Source organism: Carya illinoinensis, chromosome 1 (assembly GCF_018687715.1).
Source record: "Carya illinoinensis cultivar Pawnee chromosome 1, C.illinoinensisPawnee_v1, whole genome shotgun sequence".
In the NCBI taxonomy this organism is placed as follows: Eukaryota; Viridiplantae; Streptophyta; class Magnoliopsida; order Fagales; family Juglandaceae; genus Carya; species Carya illinoinensis.
The window spans coordinates 48,540,376-48,560,568 of NC_056752.1; the positions used below are offsets into that span (position 1 = coordinate 48,540,376).

The window sequence follows — 20,193 nt, forward strand, 5'->3', positions numbered from 1 at the left end:
ATTATCGTAGAATCTATAAAACATCATCATCTTAGTAATAATTCTGTTTATCTGATGAAGCCATATCAAATTAAGGAAGGTTTTTTGGGAGAGAAGAAGAAGAACACGGAGGAGAGCTAACGGCTATGCAATCGTGAATAGCTATCAACTTCGCAGTTCAGCATTTTTCCATAATTTGCACAATTAAAACCGGTTTTTTTTTTCGTTCTTTTGTTCTTTCTCTAGGAATTATGAGAGAGAGAGAGAGAGAGAGAGAGAGAGGTGATGGACTGGAGTTTCGAACAAAAGGGACAGGCCTCGTGCGGCCAAACGAAGATCAAAAAGAACCCAAGGAAATAAACATGCGGAAAAAAAAAAAAAAAAAAAACGTAGGACTACTGGTAAAACTAGTAAATAAATCCTGAGCTTTGTTTGACTTTCTATCTATTGGAGAACAGACAACGTTGTTACATTCACAAAGTCCGAATCTTATGGCCACCCACTTAATGCAAACTATCCCAAAAACTTTCATCACTATGGATTTTAGGCACAACTATTTCGTTTGGTTCAATTCCTTGCAAGAAAAGAGAACCTTCTGACTAGTACTTGTTTAATTATTGTTCACAACAAATAATATAGACCTTTGGATTTTTGTGTTCTGTTTCCAATCAGAACTTTTACTTTTATCAGTTCGTCAAGGGGTCTTATAATTGTAATCTCTGTCGCTCTCTCTTTTTATTTTTCTTAGTTTTGATGTTTGACCTGAGGTTAGATTTGTCAGACACCAACAGTTTTTAACACTTTGGAATAATATAATCCGTTTTCGGTGATTATGGGCATTTGATTGTTTTTCTTTCGTAGAGTGTAAATTGGGATATGAAATATCTCCTTATTTTTATAGATTCTTTTTGAGAAATAAAATAATTATGATGGGAATTTTAAGGGCCTAGGGTTACTTTTTCATCCTTTGGTTCTCATTCAGTGCTTGTTTATGATTCTACAAGCCGCGGACTCACTTGGGTCGTCGATATTACTTGATTTGCTCGTCCGGGTAGTTGAGAGACCTTTAATTCCCTTAGGGGTGGGTGAGTTTCTCTGTTGTATCGTCTCAAGAGGTGAGTTTTCCTTCTCATCTCATCTGGGTCTTCGCTGTTTTTTCGATTTTAGCAGCTTTCGGCATTGAAAATTGAGGGGTTTTTACGGTTTACTCAATCTTTTGAGGGAAATTTGATTAATTTTTCTGATATATCGGTGATAAGAATATAGGGTTTCGTTTATTTTGGTTCCAGGATTCTGTAACTAACTATGGCCATCTAGTATTTGGGTGGGTGGCAGGGATTTGGATTGTTTGCTTGGTTAGTGTTTTAGAATCTGCTTGTGGGTCTGGATTGCGTTTGGGTGGATTCTTGCTAGAGAGGAAATTGGTGCTGCTGTGGAGGGTTTAAATCCAGTGGATGTCATAATTTCGACTTCTAATCCTTCTGTAAGGAGCCTGTGACTGTGAGGCTTGTGTTGCAAAAGATAATTGGTGGTTCTTCTCTCCGAGAAAGGATACTTGCATTGTAATGATGTTTCATTCTCAAGGAGCTTCAAAACACACCTGTAGTCTTCTTGCTGCTACCTGTGGGAAAAATTCGGAAAAACTTAAAAAGGATGATGCTGCAGAGGATAAGCCGAGATATCCCTTTCCTGAGTTGGTGTCTTCTGGACGTTTAGAGGTGCTGTAATGCATTTTTGGTTGTAAATGTTCTGTTTTTAATATGAGATATGAAGCGTGTGACATAACTTATATTTCCTGTATGTTCATTGTTGGCCCCTTCAATTATTTTTGCTCTCCATGTGCAGGTTCAGACTCTGACTAGTCCGAGCAAAGCCGGGTTTTGTAAGATTCTGGAATCGTATAACCCGAGTATTGTTTACTTGCAAGGAGAGCAAATTGCAAATGATGAAGTTGGGCCTCTTGTGTGGGAAGGTGTTGACATGTCCACACCCGAAGCTATATCTGAGATCTTTGCCACCACATTGCCTACCGCTGTATGTGATATATCTATATTGAGCGGGCTAAGTACACTCTTTATGTATATACCACTTCATTCTCTGTAGCTCTTCCTATATATATATATATTGTGGGTGGGGGGGAGAAGATCGCCCTAAGTGGTCAATGCATCTGCTTCTTATGCCGTAGCCGCTAGTGTTTACTATTTTATGATTGGCACATGCGTCTCATGATCTCCACCCCACTTCCTGAAGTGAATTTCTACATAGCAATCATTAAATATGAAGACATTTGGTCAGAAGTCTGGTTTGCATCAGAATCCTAAAATGTTACTACTTTCAAGTTCAGAGACATCCATGCTTCGAGTAATAGGATTGGGTTTTTAATTCTGAAGTCTGCAGGTAGTCATATGTCAGTATGTGGTAACTTTAATTTTAATCTTAATCTTTTGAGAAATATATGATATCTCTTAATGTGTCTGCTAAATAAATATTGAAATGGAAAAATTGGAAGGCATGTGAGAGAAAAGAGAAGCAAGTATGCACTTAAGCTTCTTAATCACTGAATTAAAAAAGAATTAGTCAACGTATTTTCATCATGGTAAGAGAATAGAGCAAAGTGGATGCAGTCATTTGGCAAGACAATAAGGAATTAGAAGAAAACAGTAGGAAAATGCCAGGTTGGGATAAAATTGAAAATAGCTCCTGGATGATATGTGCTGCATGGTCTTATCCTGTTCCTTAAACTCCATGCAGTTTTTGTTGACTCTCTTGTTGTTGAGGCTATATTTTGATTTTGATCTGATTTAATTATTTATTTGCGTGCAGGTTTATTTGGAAATCCCAAATGGAGAAAAAGTAGCAGAGGTGCTTCACTCAAAGGTGACTGATTGTCTTGTGGATTTTCACACATGCCTTTCTGGCTTTCACCATAATGTTATCGCATAATTAATAAGTTTGGTGTTATCTACTTGGCTCTGAGTCCTATTGCTGGAAGTTTGCATTTTTTATCGTTTAATGTGATTTTGTTCAAGGACTGAAAAAATTATAATTTTAGTTCAAGGAGAATTTGATTAAATTGGGATGCTTCACTTTTGCAGGGGATTCCTTATGTGATATATTGGAAGAATTCAATTTCATATTATGCCGCTTGCCATTTTCGTCAAGCATTATTCTCAGTGGTACAGAGGTATATAATCTTTTATGCAATAGGTGCATGCAAATGTGGCAAGGTTTATTTTTGCGATTTTCTGTATACCTGGGTTGCAACTCTTTGTGCTTTGAATATAATTACCTTTATAAAAAGGTTTATCTGTGCAATTTTGAGGCAGCATATAAACAACTATTTCTATCTGCATGCTTGGAGGCATGTATAAGGAAAAAAGAAAAAAACAATCTGCATGCTTGGAAGCAAGATAAATCATCTCATGGCAGAGCAAAACTAGTCCTCTGTATGGTCAGATTATGTATATATATATATATCTATTTTGTTGTGTATGTGCACATGTGCCTACTCATGCCTTATAGAGTACTAAGATAGCAGCATGCTAACTAGAAACTTTCCATATTTGGGTGGTTTGGTGGTTGTGCTTATTTGCTTTATGGACAAATTTGATACTGATTGAGCCATTGAGGTTTTGTCTAGATCTGAGTTTGCCTGAGTAACCCTCAGCAAGGAGCTTGGCCCACATCATCACTTAAATTTACTGTTCTTCTTATGCTTATGATGAGTCTCTGGTTGGCATCTATGCATCCAGGACATTGATCTACATTATCTTTATTCTAATGCTTAAATCTAGTCTTCCTAATTAGATGTGGTTACACTTACTTAGAGAAACTCACTGGCTGCTCTGCCGATAATACAATATGAGATGGTATTTCATGTGGTCACTTTTGTTGGACTGCAGTTCCTCTACTCATGCATGGGATGCTTTCCAACTTGCACGCGCTTCCTTCAGGCTTTACTGTGTAAGAAACAACTATGTCCTTCCTGCTAACAGCCAGAAGGTTACCGGTGAGCTGGAGCCATGCATTCTAGGGGATCGTTTGAAAATCAATGTTGATCCCCCTGAGATAGATGCGGAGGGAGAGGGAGATGATGAGAGTTCTTCAGGTGCTCTGCCTGCTATAAAGATACATGATGATGATGTGACCTTGAGGTTTCTTGTTTGTGGAGTGCCTTGCACATTGGTAAGCTTGGACGGATCTCTCTTTAATGGTCTCTATGTTGCTCCTTCGCTTATGAACTGTTAATTACTTAGGAAACAAACGATTTCTTTTCAGGATGCATCTCTATTAGAATCCTTGGAAGATGGCCTCAATGCCCTCCTGAACATTGAAGTAAGTGTGATGATGGTTTGTCTATACAGATCTTATCTGCTTGTGTTTGGTATCATCTTTACGGTGTGGGGAGGTTTTAATTTCCTCTTTTGTTTTCCTTGCATTGTTCATTATGTTCATTCAGATACGTGGGAGCAAACTTCACGGCAAGTTTAGGTATTACTCATCTTGATGTGTCTTTATAATGTTACATGGTTGTGTATTTTAAATTCTTTTGGCTATGGTCAACCTAATCTTTTAAACAATAATTCTACATGTTTGCGAAGTGGTACTTATGCTTTTGTTGGCAAGAAAACCTACTTATGCTGGTATTCTGGGTGTTTTTGTTGATATGATACTTCGTGGAGCTTTGAACTTCTTCAAAAATGTTATACCTTTTAACTTTCTAATGTATCAATACCTTTCATATGCGGTTTAGTGCTCCTCCGCCACCCCTTCAGGCAGGGACATTTTCTCGTGGTGTTGTGACCATGCGATGTGATGTGACAACCTGCAGTTTTGCCCACATCTCACTTCTGGTGTCTGGTAGTGCGCAAACTTGCTTTGATGATCAGGTAATCCAAAAGAATTTGTGACATCGTCTAGTATTGGAGCTGTTAAACTCTTATACCATATGATTTGTTGTTCTTCAGCTTCTGGAGAATCATATAAAGAATGAAATTATTGAGAAGAGTCAACTAGTTCATGCACTTCCTGACAGTGAAGAAAACAAAATTACATTCTCAGAGCCTCGTAGATCTGCTTCAATTGCCTGTGGGGCAGCAGTATTTGAAGTTTGCATGAAGGTCCCTTCATGGGCTTCACAGGTTTTTCAACAAACACTATCTCCCTCCCTCGCACTTTTCTTTTATTCCCTTTTTGTAAGCGTTGTGAATTTCCTTGCAAGGCTTGTTCTTGTCTTACTTGTACATTGACTTTTTTAAAGTAAAAGCACAGAATAAATCAAATTGTACCTTGACAGGAAATCTAGTGCATTAGTTCAGTTGATGACTTTCTTTTGTTTTTTTTTAAATATATTTAAGGTCTGTAAACCTTCCATTTGGTTTTGTTAATTATGGGGATCTGGATATGGGGGTGAGACCTTGGAGCTAGAATTTAACTGCAGGAGATACTGGTTACAGCAATTTGTAATAAATGGTGCCATCACTATAGGACTTAAATGCTTAAAAGTTTGACCTAGAAGACTTTTTGATTATCTAAGTTCTTGCAGATTCAAAAACACTGCTTGTAACGGCTAATTTCAATATTTAGACTTTTTCCCGCATTTGCAAAATGAGGAGCCTGGGATTGACATTTGATTAATTTGCAAGTGGGTTCATGGCGCCTGTGGGTGTCTTCACCAACATTATTGCAGTCGTAGTGGTTACTAATATGTAACTATACAGCTTTATTTGATCAAGCATTTGACAAACAAAATGAATTTTGTTCATGAAAATGGTTGAACTTAATATTATTGGAAATCTGATTTTGCATTTAGCTGAATGACTTAGCATGAAATTTGTGGTGGACCTACTTTGAAAACCCATATGATGGTGGAGTCAAATATATCATATTTTCAGACATTTAGACTGCAGAAGATTTGAATAATTACGATTCATTACAATGTTTTGAAGTGGTGACAATTTAAGCCCTGGGGTGAACCTTGAGAAAACTATTCGAAATTCATTTTTTGATGTTCAAGTTCTTTGACTTTTTGGACCTTGGCGAATCTAGAAAGTCACTTGGACATTTAATCTAAATTGGTTCCAGAGAAACAGTTTTTACGAGTGCACTTACACTGTAGACTTGATTTGCGGCAACTAGTACTGGATGTTAGTTACCATGCCTATTGTGGTTGTGTTTTCAGGTTTTGAGGCAGTCAGCACCAGATGTTTCATATCGTAGTTTAGTTGCACTAGGCATTGCCAGCATTCAGGGATTGCCTGTTGCTTCTTTTGAGAGAGATGATGCCGAGCGTCTACTTTTTTTCTGTCCAAGGCATGGGAAAGATACCTGTACAGACAATTTAATGTTTAGCAGCCCCCCAAGTTGGTTGAGACCACCTGCTCCTACTCGAAAGAGATCCGAACCAAGCAAAGAGACTACGCCTGGTTCTCGTAATGGTGTGTCTAATAAACGTGATGTAGAGGACAGGGATGCCAGATTGAGGAATGGGGTTAGCATGCCCTTACTCCCAGCTCGGAAAAAACTGAAGGTTGCTGCAATGAGGCCTATCCCTCATGTTCAACGCCATAAAATGACACCATTTTCTGGAATGTCTGAGGCAGATGGGCATGAAGGAGGCCAAGTGAAGGCTAATTTGCCAGTTGTTGCCCCTACAAAGCACAGTATTGTGGGATCAACTCCTACAACACAGAGAAGAACATATTCAAGCTCATCACAGGCCAAGCAGATTATTTCCTTGAATCCACTACCTCTGAAGAAACATGGGTGTGGCAGGAGTCCAATGCTTACCTGCTCTGAGGTGAGTTGTGTTTGGCTGTCAAATCTGGCTGTTTTTGGAGTTCCACTTATCCCATTCTTGCGTATTTCATTAGGTTAAATAAGAAAAGAAAACTTTTTCATTGTTACCGATCAAAAAAAAAAAAAAAGAAAAGAAAAGAAAACTATACAAAATGAAACGAGATATCTTTACTCGTGAACTACCTGAAATTTGTTTCCTTGATCAAAATCTTGATACGGGAATTAAAAGTTTTGCCAAGCGGTTGATGGACCAAAATCTTGGCCATGGAACACTTTGAAACGTTTTAGTTTTGTGGTAAATGGCGGACTCAAAAGTAATAAATTGGGACTATATCATACCCTTTTGAGGTAAAGTGGGGCATAAGCTTTTCACATGTATGCCAGAAAGCCAAAGGGAGTTTTATTTAACATAATGGTTTATTTAGTAACTTCTATTGATTGAAGAAAAGGCTTGTCCTAAGTTCAATGTACCTCACATATTCCAACCCCAAAGAGTTAACTATATGATCTATACATCAACCCATCCTACCGTAACATTTGTTACGTGGTAGCCTGATCCTTAAGAAATCAAATTCCAGTTAGGATAGGATTAGACCCAAAGTATCTTTAGAAATCTTATGGCTGCATAGGACCCGTGTAATTTATTGTTTTTGTAATTATTTGTTATTCTCTTGTAGGAGGAGTTTCTGAAGGATGTGATGCAGTTTCTAATCCTTCGAGGGCACACTCGACTTATCCCTCAAGGTGGACTTGCTGAGTTTCCAGATGCCATACTTAATGGGAAGCGTCTTGACCTCTTCAACTTGTACAAAGAGGTGAGTTCATTGCTTTGTTCTGATTGGTGGGAACTGTTAGAATTTGGTACTGAAGCACAGGGTTTTCTCAGGTGGTTACAAGAGGAGGCTTTCACGTTGGCAATGGTATCAACTGGAAAGGGCAGATCTTTTCAAAGATGCATAATTACACAATGACAAATAGAATGACTGTACGCCCTATAATCCTTTCTCTGGTCTTTCTACTTTATTCTGAGACATCTAAGGATACCTTTTTTCAGTTTGCAAAGTTTTTTTTTTTTTTGTTTTGGGGGGGGGGGGGGGGGGGGGGGGGGATGAAACATGGAAAATGGGTGGCAGCAACGATAGTAAATAGGTAGGGTTATGGGAGGGAACGAGTGCTTACTCCTAGAGAGGTTGGGATTCCTGAAACTGTCTAAATGAAGGATTCAAATATGGTGGTAACTTGTAACAAGCATATTTAGAATCTATAAGCTGAGTACAGTAATAGTTACATCGCATAAGACCTGTGAAAAATCAAGTAGATTATAATACTTTTTATTTGATTTAGATAATCTCTCTGTATTAACAGGGTGTTGGTAATACGCTAAAAAGACACTATGAAACTTACCTTCTAGAGTACGAATTGGCTCATGACGATGTAGATGGAGAGTGTTGCTTGCTATGCCACAGGTTTGTACTTTTCCCCTTTTCTTTTTTCCTGCTGACATGATAAGTAATTGTATTATGTTAAAATAAATGTTTGCTGACAGTGGAATTGCATGACTGTTTAACAGTAGTGCACCAGGGGATTGGGTGAATTGTGGCATATGTGGTGAGTGGGCCCACTTTGGCTGTGACAGAAGGCAGGGTCTTGGTGCTTTTAAGGTATCAGCACTGCAACTATACAAGCACCTCTGGGTTGTGAATAATATCACGTCCATAACTTTTGTGCATGTCAGGAGTTGCATCTTGATTGTATATTCTACATTTGCTTCATTTCACTGTAAAGAAGAACTTGCATTAACATGCAGAGTTAAGTGGATCCATCAAAAGTTGGGATTTCTTTTGAAAAGCTATCGTTGTAATAATTTGTTTTCAACTTGCAGGATTATGCAAAAACAGATGGGCTGGAATACATATGTCCACATTGTAGCATTACAAATTTCAAGAAGAAACCACAGAAAGTCGGAAATGGATATTCCCAAGGCTTGATGGTATCACGACCACTGTGATTCAGTTTTATATTCCCTTCTTCTTCTCCTCTTCTCTTCTCTCTCTCTCTCTCTCTCTCTCTGGCTCACCAGTTTTGGGGTCTCTTTTCCTAGTATCATTTTGTGAGCGACTGAAATTTGTTCGGCTGCTGGGATTGGAGGGACTCATTGTGTACTCATCCATTTTCATTGGAAATATGTTAGGAGGATTGTGGGGGAAGCCACAAGAAGTAGAAATACGAAATCAATGGAGCATAGGAGTTTGCTGGCATCACATCAAATGTAGGAATTTTATATATTTTATTTTTACTTTTTAGTGGGGCGGGAAGTCTTTATAGGGTGAAGAATGCCCTTGACTTGGGAAGAGTGGTTGTAAAATATTTGATCCTCCATTGAACTTTTGACTGATGTAGCTTAACATCATGAGGGATATATCCCTTAAACAATTTAGATTATAAAAAAAAAAAAAAAAGTGTCTATATTATATTTCATCTACCTTCGAGTTTATTTTTATCAAAATGTGCGATTAGAACAAACACAGAGAACCGTAGAACCACCAGAAGAACGACACCCGTTTGGAATTCTCATATTATACTCTGAATTCATTGGAGTAAATGATATCAAAGACTAGAGGAATTTATGTGTCCGGTTAAATTATTTGTCTCCAAAGTTTAAGTTGACAACGATCATGCTTTCCTATTGATGTATCAGTCCAGGTAGGCTATATCGAAAATTGAAATTATCCAAATATCCCTATATGTATACGGAATTATTTATCAATTTTTTTAATAAATTGGTTAGTCGTCAATCACGTAATTATTTAATAATTAAGCAATAATATAAAGTAAATAAATTGCATAACATCAACATTGATAAGGAAATGAAATTTTTTAAAAAACTCTTTAAAAGTAAAATTCTACAAAGTAGCCAAACAAAAAAAAATCAATTTTATTATTTAAAAATTAATTACAAGTAAATTTCAATTATAAAACTTTTGTCAATTGACATTCTTACTCGACCTGTTTGTCTCTACCGCAGTAACTGCTAAAATTTCTGGCAATTTTTAAATATTAAATTTTTTCCTGTTAACTCTAATGACTGAATCATTATCACTTATTTTTAATCTTGGCTCAACAATCACATTTTTTAAGATAAACAATATGAAAATTCTCCAAAAAAATTTTTTACAAAAATATGCACTAAAAAGTATTTTTAAAAATATTCAGAACTAAATCTATACATATCCTAACAAGTAGGATCCCTTAAATAAATAATCTAAAAGCAGTTTGAATTGTAATGGAATTTTGCTGGTAGAGCGACTTTGTCGCGAGGACTTGTGACGGGATGTTGATATCTTGCACTAAATCTTCTTTACAGTAACACTTACAGATTCTAATTCAGACTCTTCTCTAGATAATTACAGACTCATCTAAAACAATTCTTAATATCTTCTTGATAAACTCTAAAGTTACAGATAAAGTCAAAATAATTTACATTAATCTAAAATAAAATTAACGATAGGATAATTTTATCATTTTAATCACTTAATCCTATTCAAATTTATCAACTTAATCACCTAGTCATAACCAAACTCTTGCATCTACAATCTTCCCATTTGGCTTATTAGTGACAAACTCTTTGCATCTACAAAAATGATATCCAAAAGATGGAGCAGCAGCTCGATACATTTCTTGGTTCTACAATTAAGGGCTCTCTCTTTCGAAAGGGCTCGTCCTAGGGCAAGAAAATTGTTTTAAAGAATATGAATATGAATATGTGGTGCACTTCAGATACGATCCTGCCTGCAAGAAATCTAGATTTCACAATTTATGCAATTCCCATGAGGAGTTGCTTTCGACAGCTGGGACTGTACAAATGCTCTATCTTTGCAATAACTCCCGGATTCAATTCACTTTGACCACATTCATTGTTTGTCTGCTTAGAAAATTTACTTAATTCTCGCCCATATGGTTCCCTCACAGCATCAATTTTTCTGGCGATTGTACGGTAATGGACTGGTGCACTATAATAATTAGCAAATATAATAATACACTTGTTCTAAATGTATAATTTATATTATGATTTGACAAAGTTCATGACCATTAAGTACCCTTCTACTATTTTCCCGTTGCTAATTCTTTTTTTAATTTTTTGAAAGAAAAAAAAAAGTATTTATGTTACTTTCAGATGTCACTTAATTGTCATCACTTTCGAAAACCTTGTGCTTGGCAAAAGTAAGTTTAGTTGACAATAATTCAAGAGCATGACCATCATGAAGACGGAAGATGAAAGAACCTTCTTTCGTGAATCTCTCACTTTTCTTTACCATGAACTTGATCTTTAAATCAATTCTAAACAGTAGTGGCTTTTAAGTAATGGGAGATAAGAACGTGGGAAAGAAAAGAAAAGAAAAGGGTTTTCTCGTGATATTGAGTACTGGCTTTTGCTTTCGATATATTCTTTCTTTTTTAATCACACTATTAGTTAAAATGTGAAGAAAACTATTGCTTTGATTGGAAACGACAGCTAACAGGACCCTACATCTCCGTCTTTATAGTTAGACTCAATTTCATCTGGACTTTTACCACCTCCATCGCTATCCCTTTTTATAATATCTTCTTCTCTGCATGCCATTCCTCACGTCCCATACATTTTGCTTTCTCTGTTTGCTTTAGGGTTTTCCCTTCCCTTTTTGCAATTTAATTTTGGACTCTACCTCGGTTTAACTTTTTCACTACAAACAGGGTTAGACTTAGGGCTCCTTTACAATCTGTCTTTAAATAATGGCGAAGGGAGGGAAGGAGGGAATTAGGTAGCTAGCATGCATGGTGATCATGGAAGGGTCCATTTTCAAAAATTCAAAGCTAGCTAGAAGAACAATATCGCAAATGCAACTTTGTCCCTCCCTAAAGGTCCCTACCCATTTCTTGTTACGGTTGAGATCCTGAAGATGTGAAACTAAACAAGACCGACACATGATCATGATGGCTACCAGGATGTCATCATCATCAGAATTCAAAGTAAAGATAAAAATACTAGTGCATGTTTCTTCTGATAGCGTGGCCCACTCTCCATTTGTGTTTCCTCCCAAAATGTCAAATGATGATTTAAAATGGTCGACAACTGTCCCAACCATGCGCAATAGGACTAGCAGCATCAGCACCATCCACCTCCGAGTGGTTCGAGCATAATACCCAAATCAATCACATACGCACCTAGCTAACTCAAGCGGTTCTGTTCATCCAACTTTGTACGTAATCCATGCCCATAACCTCATTTTCTCATTTCTTATTACTCGCAGGAACAAATTGTTTTATTTTATTTTATTATTATAATTTTTTTAAAATTTTCACATAAAATATAATAAATAATTCAATTTTTTTTAATTTTAAAATAATAATAATACTAAAAAAATAATATTCTAATAATATTTTATTCAAATTTTAATTTTCTTCTCAACTGCACCTAAATGTGACTGAGATGATAAAAGAATAATATTACATACTGTCACTTTTATAAACTTCCTGTGCATTACAATAATGTGATTGACTGTATCAATTTTTTTTAATAAACAACCAATCATACTAATGGAGTGCACAAAAAAATAAGTAAAAATGACTGCATACAAAAAATTTTATAATAAAATGTGCATATGTTATTATCCTTCTTTCACTACTCATAACTAAGTGATATATCACAACAATACCTGCCAAATTAACAATATGTTCTGTACTGTAATCGATCAGAAATTGGGAAATATGGCTTCTTCCTTTTACATTGATGGGATGAGCTCTCTTTTTAGTTTTTTATGTGTTGCTATTGAATCCAACGTTGTCTAAATGGTTCATATTCTACACAGGGAGTACGTACGAAGACTAATATTTAACTGGTAGGATAAATGGCCATGTATATATCCTGTCGAATTTTGTCTTCCTTTATTCTCTTTTTTAATTTAAAATAGTATAATCAGAAAAATAATAGTTGTGGTTGTGAATTTGTAAACATCGCGTAATTATTTTTAAAAAAATAAATAAATATAAAATTTACATAAAAAAATTAATTTTTTAATAATAAATCATATTTTTCTCAGCCAATCGGAATATAAAATCTTGTTATATGACATTATGAAGCGCCAAAATAAAGAAGTGTATTGGCAGCGGTACGGTGCATGCTTTGTTTTCACAAACTTTCAAATAATCTCATCGAATTTCATCTTAACATTTGAATACTATTTAAATATAAATATTTTTTAATTTTAAAATTTAAAATTTTCATTTAATCATTACCTAATTATTATAAATTTTCAAAATTTTTAAATAAAATATAAAAAAAATTAACTTTTTTAAATATCAAAATAAAAGTTATATTAAAAATTTATATTCTAACCCTCTTTTAAATTTATAATTGTTTTCTTCAATTTTTTCATTTTTTTTTTCAAAATTTTTTAAAAATCTTATCTCAAATAATTTACCTTCGATTTGCAAATTTTTCATATGATTTTATTTCATCTGTGTAACTAAACGAATTTTAACTTTGAATTTCTTTAATTTTTTATAGAGGGGAAAAAAAGAAAACCTAAAAGACAAACAAATGAGGATAAGCATCTCTAGATATTTTTTTCATGTAAATTTTAAATTTCTTTAAATAGAATGAACGAGACTTACTTCCATAAAACTGTTCAGATGATTCCACATTCATATTATACATATTTCTTTATATATAAAATGGGAGAGGCAAGAGGCAGCACGAGGAGGACCCCCTTTGATGTGTGATTGAAACAGCTAGCGATATAACTGCATAGAATATGAGAATGTCCCTCACTTTTTGTTTTTTTAACGTTGGGTTTGGTACGTTAAAAGCAGTGTCTATTATTTATTTTGTTACTACAACCCACCTCCCACTTTTGTCTATCCTTCCATCTCTCATGTCTCTCCGCGAATACTCCACCTGTGGACATTTGGAAAGCAAGCAAAGCTGCACTTCATGCTTGTGCTATTTGTATTAGAAGCAATCCATCAAAATTCTATTTTAACAAAATAATAATAATAATAATATACAAAATTTTTTATAAAAATAAATTAATAAAATAATTTAATGTGATGCGTTAAATATTATAAAATTATTTTATAATAAAATAAATATAACATCAAATCATATTATTTAATAAATTTAATACGCCGTGACATCATATGAATTTAGTCAATAAATATGCTGTCTTTCTCTGTCAAAAAAGTTAGATTTAGTGATTGTCGCTGAAATGTCTAGAAATCTAATAAAATTGACATATTGCTGAAGCAGTCGTTGAATTACCACATCAAGCTTTTGTAGAGATGGAACTGGTGGTGATGACCATGTTGGAGAAAGTGGGCCACGCATCTGGGCTTTCCCGGCAAAGCCTGTCGACATTTTGGCACCTTGCATGCAATTTCTGCTGACACCATATAGCCACATGCATGTGCCATCAAATTTCTGGTTTGAAAAAGAAAAAAAAAATTACAGAAAGTTACTGCGATTGTCAATGCCAAATCCCCCGTAATTTTCTTTTTCACACAGTCTAACAAAAAACATATACAAAGGACAAAAGATATATCATTCAATGGCTGAGCCAAGAAGAAGACTTATAAATAAAACAATTTTGTAGTCCCATGTTGCACTATTTGGATACAATCCAAGTTAGCAATCTGAAAATGATTGTTGCAATATATTGATGATAGGAATCTTCACATCTTCTTCCGAAATTGTAGTTGATGAAAACATTAGCATAAACAAATAGCTAGAATTGGACTACCTAAATTGAAGATGATGCACAAAACTCAAAAGATACTAGTGGCGATGTTGATGTGCAAGGTTTTTGCTCCGACTAGAGTGTGGCGAAGAGGTCCAAATCTCAAAGATCTGGAAGAGAGGAATTAAGTTGTATTATGCGTGTAGTTTATACTTTATAGTGGCCAAAATAAGCAATAGTGTATGAATTGTTTAAGAAGTCCATGAAATTTACACATCAGTCTTTCATTAACATTTATACTTATATTTGGAAGATCGACAACAAAAGAGACGATTTGGCAGAGAAGTATGGTGGGAGATTGCTTGGTTGTAATTGTTTTAAGGGAAGTGAGACAAATATATAAAGAGAAGGGTTTGTGTTTAATCGAGGTGTGCACAAGCTGGTCCGGACATTCAAAAATATCAAAAAAATAATTATACAAATATGACTTAGGACCATGGTTGGAACAATATTTAAAAAAAAAAAAAAAACAAGTTAAATATAGCATAGCCTTATCAATTAAAAGGTAAATACCAAATAAAGATAAGCATTTCCCATATCTTTTATAAAATGGAGTTCAGGTGCCCAATTTATTCTTAATAAATAAATCAATATAATTACGTCATTTCATTAAATAATGATTTAAATTTTACATAAGTATTCTTATTTTAAGTAATTTGTAAAACAATTATATATAAGTTTATTATTTTTCTTATTACTTATTAAAAAATGTGTAATGAAGAGATTAACCAACACAATGAATATCATTTGTCTTCATCGTAAAAAAGAAAGTAAAGATGGGAAGAGACGCGTATGCCAACTCAAGAGTCAATCGCCCGTGAGACCACGTCACACCAATTTTGAGTACAAGATTCTTTCATTCATCGTTAAAATAGATTGTGTTCCTATAATTTTTGTTTTTGTTTTTTAAAAGAATAACTTTATATACAGTTATTTTTACGTATTTTTTGTACATTTTACTGATATGATTGATTGGATTAAATTTTTTTTTAATATCCAACCAATCATATCACTAGAGTGCACAAAAATGACTGCACTTAAAATTTTTATTCTTAAAATATCATTTTATTATATTTTAAAATAGAAATATTTAACAGTTTCTATTTTGTCTTTGCTCCGTATGACCAAACTCGCCGCCACATATACACATTAGAAACTATTTTTTCTTCCCAATATGAATGAGAAGAGGACAATATCTTTATTATCTTCTCTATTTTTTTTCCTTACTCACGTGAATAATAGGTAAAAGCAATTATTTTTTTAAAAATAATATTTTATTAAATTTTTAATTTTTATTTATCTCAACTCACTCTCAAAATCTGATCCTAACGTTCGAAAAAGATTTTTAGACCGCAATAATATACCAAATTTTCAACTTATTTTGAGGCCTAGGATATATATATATATATATATATATTATTTTTATCACAAACAATCACCCTTGAAGATTAAATGTTCATGACATCATTATATTTGGTGCATTACATGATTAATTAGAGGTGATTCAATAAGCAACGTGCAGCAGTTGTTGAGTCTCCCTAATTATTAGCACCTACTTAGAAACAAAGCGAAATTCTAAGCATAACAAAAGAAAAAAGAAAATTTATATACCAATCTTTCCCATCATTAGCCCACGTCAAAACAACATAGATCCCTTTCGAATCCATGACAAGCCTCTGCCTCTGCCCATCACACCCCTATTATATATTATTATATTATATCCATTTTTAGTTACGAGATTCCTATAAAAAACATCCTTCAACTTCAAACTTATAATTTACACAATTGTTGTAGAATCTACATACATACATACATACATACATACTTCGCATTATATTATGGTGTGATAAAAAATATTTTTCTTAATAAAAATTAACAATTTATTTTATTATTATCTTAAAGTGCCACGCAGATAACATTGATTTTCTTAAAAACAAAAAAACAAAAAACGTTGAAATGAAAAAATTAATTAATATTATATAAAAAATTATTGTATTGGTTTATTTTTTCTTGCTAAACTGTAAACCCTGTGTGACAATTTCACCACTAGTCTCCACTCACAAGCACAGAACATGAGCGAAACTGCCTCTCTTGTCTCTTTTCCCTTTCTTTTAATAGTTTGCTCAGTGACACAGCAGAGCAGACACACAGCACCAGCATTTGCATTTCCAGAGCCATCTCGCTCTTCCCTCCAATGGCACCCTTTCTCACCCTCCTCCTACTCTTTCTTCTTCCACCCATCTCCATCTCCTCCGCATCTTCTTCCTCTTTTCCCACTATTAAAGATGACCAGAAGAAGACTACCTACATAGTCGAAGTCCAACCCGATGCCAAACCTTCCGTTTTCCCTACCCACGAGCTCTGGTACGAGTCCTCACTCTCTGCATTAAGGAAAACGAGGACGGAACCACCAGCACAAACCACCAGCCCTCTCATCCACACATACTCCAACATATTTCATGGCTTCTCTGTCAAGTTGTCCCCCTCCGAAGCCAAAACTATTGAGTCCCTCCCGCACGTTATTTCCCTCATCCCCGAGCAAGTCCGCCATGTGCAAACGACGCGCTCCCCCCAGTTCCTGGGCCTCAGGACCACCGACAGTGCTGGTCTCCTCAAAGAATCGGACTTTGGGTCCGACCTCGTCATTGGGGTAATCGATACCGGCATCTGGCCCGAGCGGAAGAGCTTCGATGACCGAGATCTTGGCCCTGTACCCTCCAAGTGGAAAGGCCGATGCGTGGCCGCCAAGGACTTCCCTTCCTCCTCCTGCAACCGCAAGCTCATCGGCGCTAAATACTTCTGCTCTGGCTACGAGTCCACCAACGGCAAAATGAACGAGACCAACGAGTTTCGCTCCCCCAGGGACTCGGACGGCCACGGCACCCATACCGCCTCCATTGCTGCTGGACGCTACGTCTTCCCGGCCTCTACTCTTGGTTACGCTCGCGGAGTTGCCGCCGGTATGGCTCCCAAAGCTCGCCTGGCCGCCTACAAGGTCTGCTGGAACTCGGGCTGCTACGACTCCGACATCCTCGCAGCATTCGACACCGCAGTGGCTGACGGTGTCGACATCATCTCCCTGAGCGTCGGCGGCGTCGTCGTACCATATTACCTTGACGCCATCGCCATTGCCGCTTTCAGAGCCTCCGATTCCGGGGTCTTCGTCTCCGCCTCAGCTGGTAACGGCGGTCCGGGCGCGCTCTCTGTCACGAATATTGCTCCCTGGGTGACTACGGTCGGTGCCGGCACCATTGACAGGGATTTTCCCGCCGATGTCAAGCTGGGGAATGGAAAAATCATACCCGGTGTAAGTGTTTACGGTGGGCCGGCTTTAACTCCGGGTCAGATGTACCCATTAGTATACGGTGGGAACACTGAGGGTGGTGCTGTTGATGGGTATTCGTCCTCGCTATGTTTGGAAGGTTCTCTGGACCCCAATTTCGTGAAAGGCAAGATGGTGTTGTGCGACAGAGGCATCAACTCGAGAGCTGCCAAAGGTGAGGTTGTGAGGAAAGCTGCAGGGGTTGGAATGATCTTAGCTAATGGGGTTTTTGATGGCGAAGGATTGGTGGCCGATTGCCACGTGTTGCCCGCTACAGCTGTAGGCGCATCGTCCGGTGACGAGATCAGGAAATATATCTCTGCATCTTCGAAGTCGACACCGGTGGCAACCATTCTCTTCAAGGGGACAAGGCTCGGAGTGAGGCCTGCTCCGGTGGTGGCATCGTTTTCGGCTCGTGGTCCTAATCCGGTGACCCCGGAAATATTGAAGCCCGATGTGATTGCGCCCGGATTAAACATTCTCGCAGCTTGGCCCGACAGAATCGGACCGACCGGCATACCTTCGGATAAGCGTAGAACCGAGTTCAATATACTGTCTGGCACATCAATGGCTTGTCCTCATGTTTCCGGTTTGGCTGCATTGTTAAAAGCAGCGCACCCCGAATGGAGTCCAGCGGCCATAAGGTCTGCACTAATGACAACCGCGTATACTGTGGATAATAGGGGTGGAGGAAACATGTTGGACGAGTCCACTGGAAATGTTTCGACAGTATTTGATTTCGGGGCTGGCCATGTCCACCCCCAGAAGGCTATGGATCCTGGTCTCGTCTACGATATTAGTTCCTATGATTATGTGGATTTCCTATGCAATTCCAATTATACTACTCAGAACATCCAAATGATTACTAGGAAGACTGCGGATTGCAGCGGGGCAAAACGGGCTGGCCATGTTGGGAATTTGAATTACCCCTCGTTGACTGCGGTGTTTCAACAATATGGAAAGCGTAAGATGTCTACGCATTTTATTCGAACGGTGACCAATGTTGGAGACCCGAATTCTGTCTACCAAGTTACGGCTGAGCCGCCTAGTGGAATGGTGGTGACGGTTCGGCCGGAGAAGCTGGTGTTTAGGAGGTTGGGTCAGAGACTGAACTTCCTTGTGAGGGTGCAAACCAGGGCAGTCAAGCTCTCCCCTGGTAGCTCTAGAATGCGGACTGGCTCTATCGTATGGTCTGATGGGAAGCACAAAGTCACAAGCCCCTTGGTTGTGACCATGCAGCAACCTCTCTAGAGAGTGTTGAGGATTTTGGGTTTAGGAATTTTGCTCACCTTCCTTGTTATAGAATTACTTTTAAGTTATTCCTATATATTATCATGAGTAAGTTTTTTTTTTTTACTTTTTAAAAATGGTTTTCAGTTTCAGAAAACTGGTGGCGTTGGCTTGTACTTTGTAATGCACAGTAGAGGTGTATCTTTGTTGTAAGATTAAGAATGAAGAATGAAGAATGAATGTAAAAATGCTGTGTTTTGAGAAAAGACCAAGATAATGGTAAGATCCACTTTCCTTTCTGGTCACATAATTTTTACGGAGATCTCTGAAGTTATTCTATTTGCGCCAACTGAAAAGGGGATGATGCTGCTTTCCGTAAACGTGGTTTTTAAATTCATGGTATCCGGCGTGTAAGCAAGTAGCTTTAACAACAAGAACATCATGACAATGATAATCAGTAGTAGTACAAAAATCATGCGGGGTTACTTGCAGGTGCAGAAGATGACCAAACTAATTGTTTATGAATGTTTTGCTGCTTTTATGGGTTGCAAATGAGTTGCCACGTTTAGAGGAATGAACTTTCAGATGGCCTAGAAATCATCCAAATTGGAGCTGCTGGTAAAAGGCAGAAGAATCCCCCCGCATTCAGCGTAATCAGTGTTTGACTTTGAAACCTCATGCTGCATAATCATTGGTGCTTATTAAAACCCGAATGGTGCACAAGCAAGCACTTTCGTGGGACTGCCTTAAGTGGAGCATTTATCAATGCTTTTGGTATTGAAAGTGCATTCATCCGTTTGAAGAAAGCAACTTAATTTGCTGTAATGGACCACTAGTCAAGAAATTGCTTTACAACCATGGGGGGCCATGTTCATCAGGTTTCTGCTCGGCTCTCGAATCACTATCATTTATGTCAAGTAGCCTCATCAATCATAATGCCTCTAAAGAGAAATACTTTAATCATAAAAAGATTTTATAAAAGTAAACTCACAAACAGACGTGACTTTACGATAGATTTACTCATAATATCTTTACTTATACTAACACACACAAATGATGAATTGTTGTTTAAAGAGTGGTGCTGCTCAGACC

The 20,193-nt window shown here is 36.8% G+C and overlaps 2 protein-coding genes across 7 annotated transcripts in view; both read left to right on the plus strand.

The window, feature by feature from the left end:
• Window positions 1-329: 329 nt before the first annotated feature.
• The window catches only part of LOC122279825 (AT-rich interactive domain-containing protein 4-like), a 28,984-nt gene continuing 9,120 nt past the window's right edge, over window positions 330-20,193 (plus strand). Inside the window, exons 1-17 of one of the 6 annotated variants that reach the window (XM_043090700.1) lie at window positions 337-1,094; window positions 1,269-1,697; window positions 1,825-2,013; window positions 2,803-2,856; window positions 3,075-3,163; window positions 3,882-4,164; window positions 4,258-4,314; window positions 4,439-4,470; window positions 4,733-4,868; window positions 4,947-5,120; window positions 6,161-6,778; window positions 7,455-7,592; window positions 7,664-7,762; window positions 8,143-8,243; window positions 8,348-8,438; window positions 8,660-8,767; window positions 8,969-9,172. In XM_043090700.1, the coding sequence (XP_042946634.1) occupies window positions 1,545-1,697; window positions 1,825-2,013; window positions 2,803-2,856; window positions 3,075-3,163; window positions 3,882-4,164; window positions 4,258-4,314; window positions 4,439-4,470; window positions 4,733-4,868; window positions 4,947-5,120; window positions 6,161-6,778; window positions 7,455-7,592; window positions 7,664-7,762; window positions 8,143-8,243; window positions 8,348-8,438; window positions 8,660-8,767; window positions 8,969-8,998 (2,352 nt within the window). In that variant the 5' untranslated portion in view covers window positions 337-1,094; window positions 1,269-1,544 and the 3' untranslated portion in view covers window positions 8,999-9,172. Of the gene's footprint in view, window positions 1,698-1,824; window positions 2,014-2,802; window positions 2,857-3,074; window positions 3,164-3,881; window positions 4,165-4,257; window positions 4,315-4,438; window positions 4,471-4,726; window positions 4,869-4,946; window positions 5,121-6,160; window positions 6,779-7,454; window positions 7,593-7,663; window positions 7,763-8,142; window positions 8,244-8,347; window positions 8,439-8,659; window positions 8,848-8,968; window positions 9,173-20,193 lie in introns of those variants that run through there. The other 5 variants (XM_043090716.1, XM_043090708.1, XM_043090723.1 and 2 more) reach the window with 5 other exon arrangements.
• LOC122279820 (subtilisin-like protease SBT1.5) lies at window positions 16,627-19,367 on the plus strand. The gene has a single exon (XM_043090674.1). It carries the CDS (start codon window positions 16,744-16,746, stop codon window positions 19,120-19,122), a length of 2,379 nt encoding a protein of 792 aa, XP_042946608.1. The 5' UTR covers window positions 16,627-16,743; the 3' UTR covers window positions 19,123-19,367.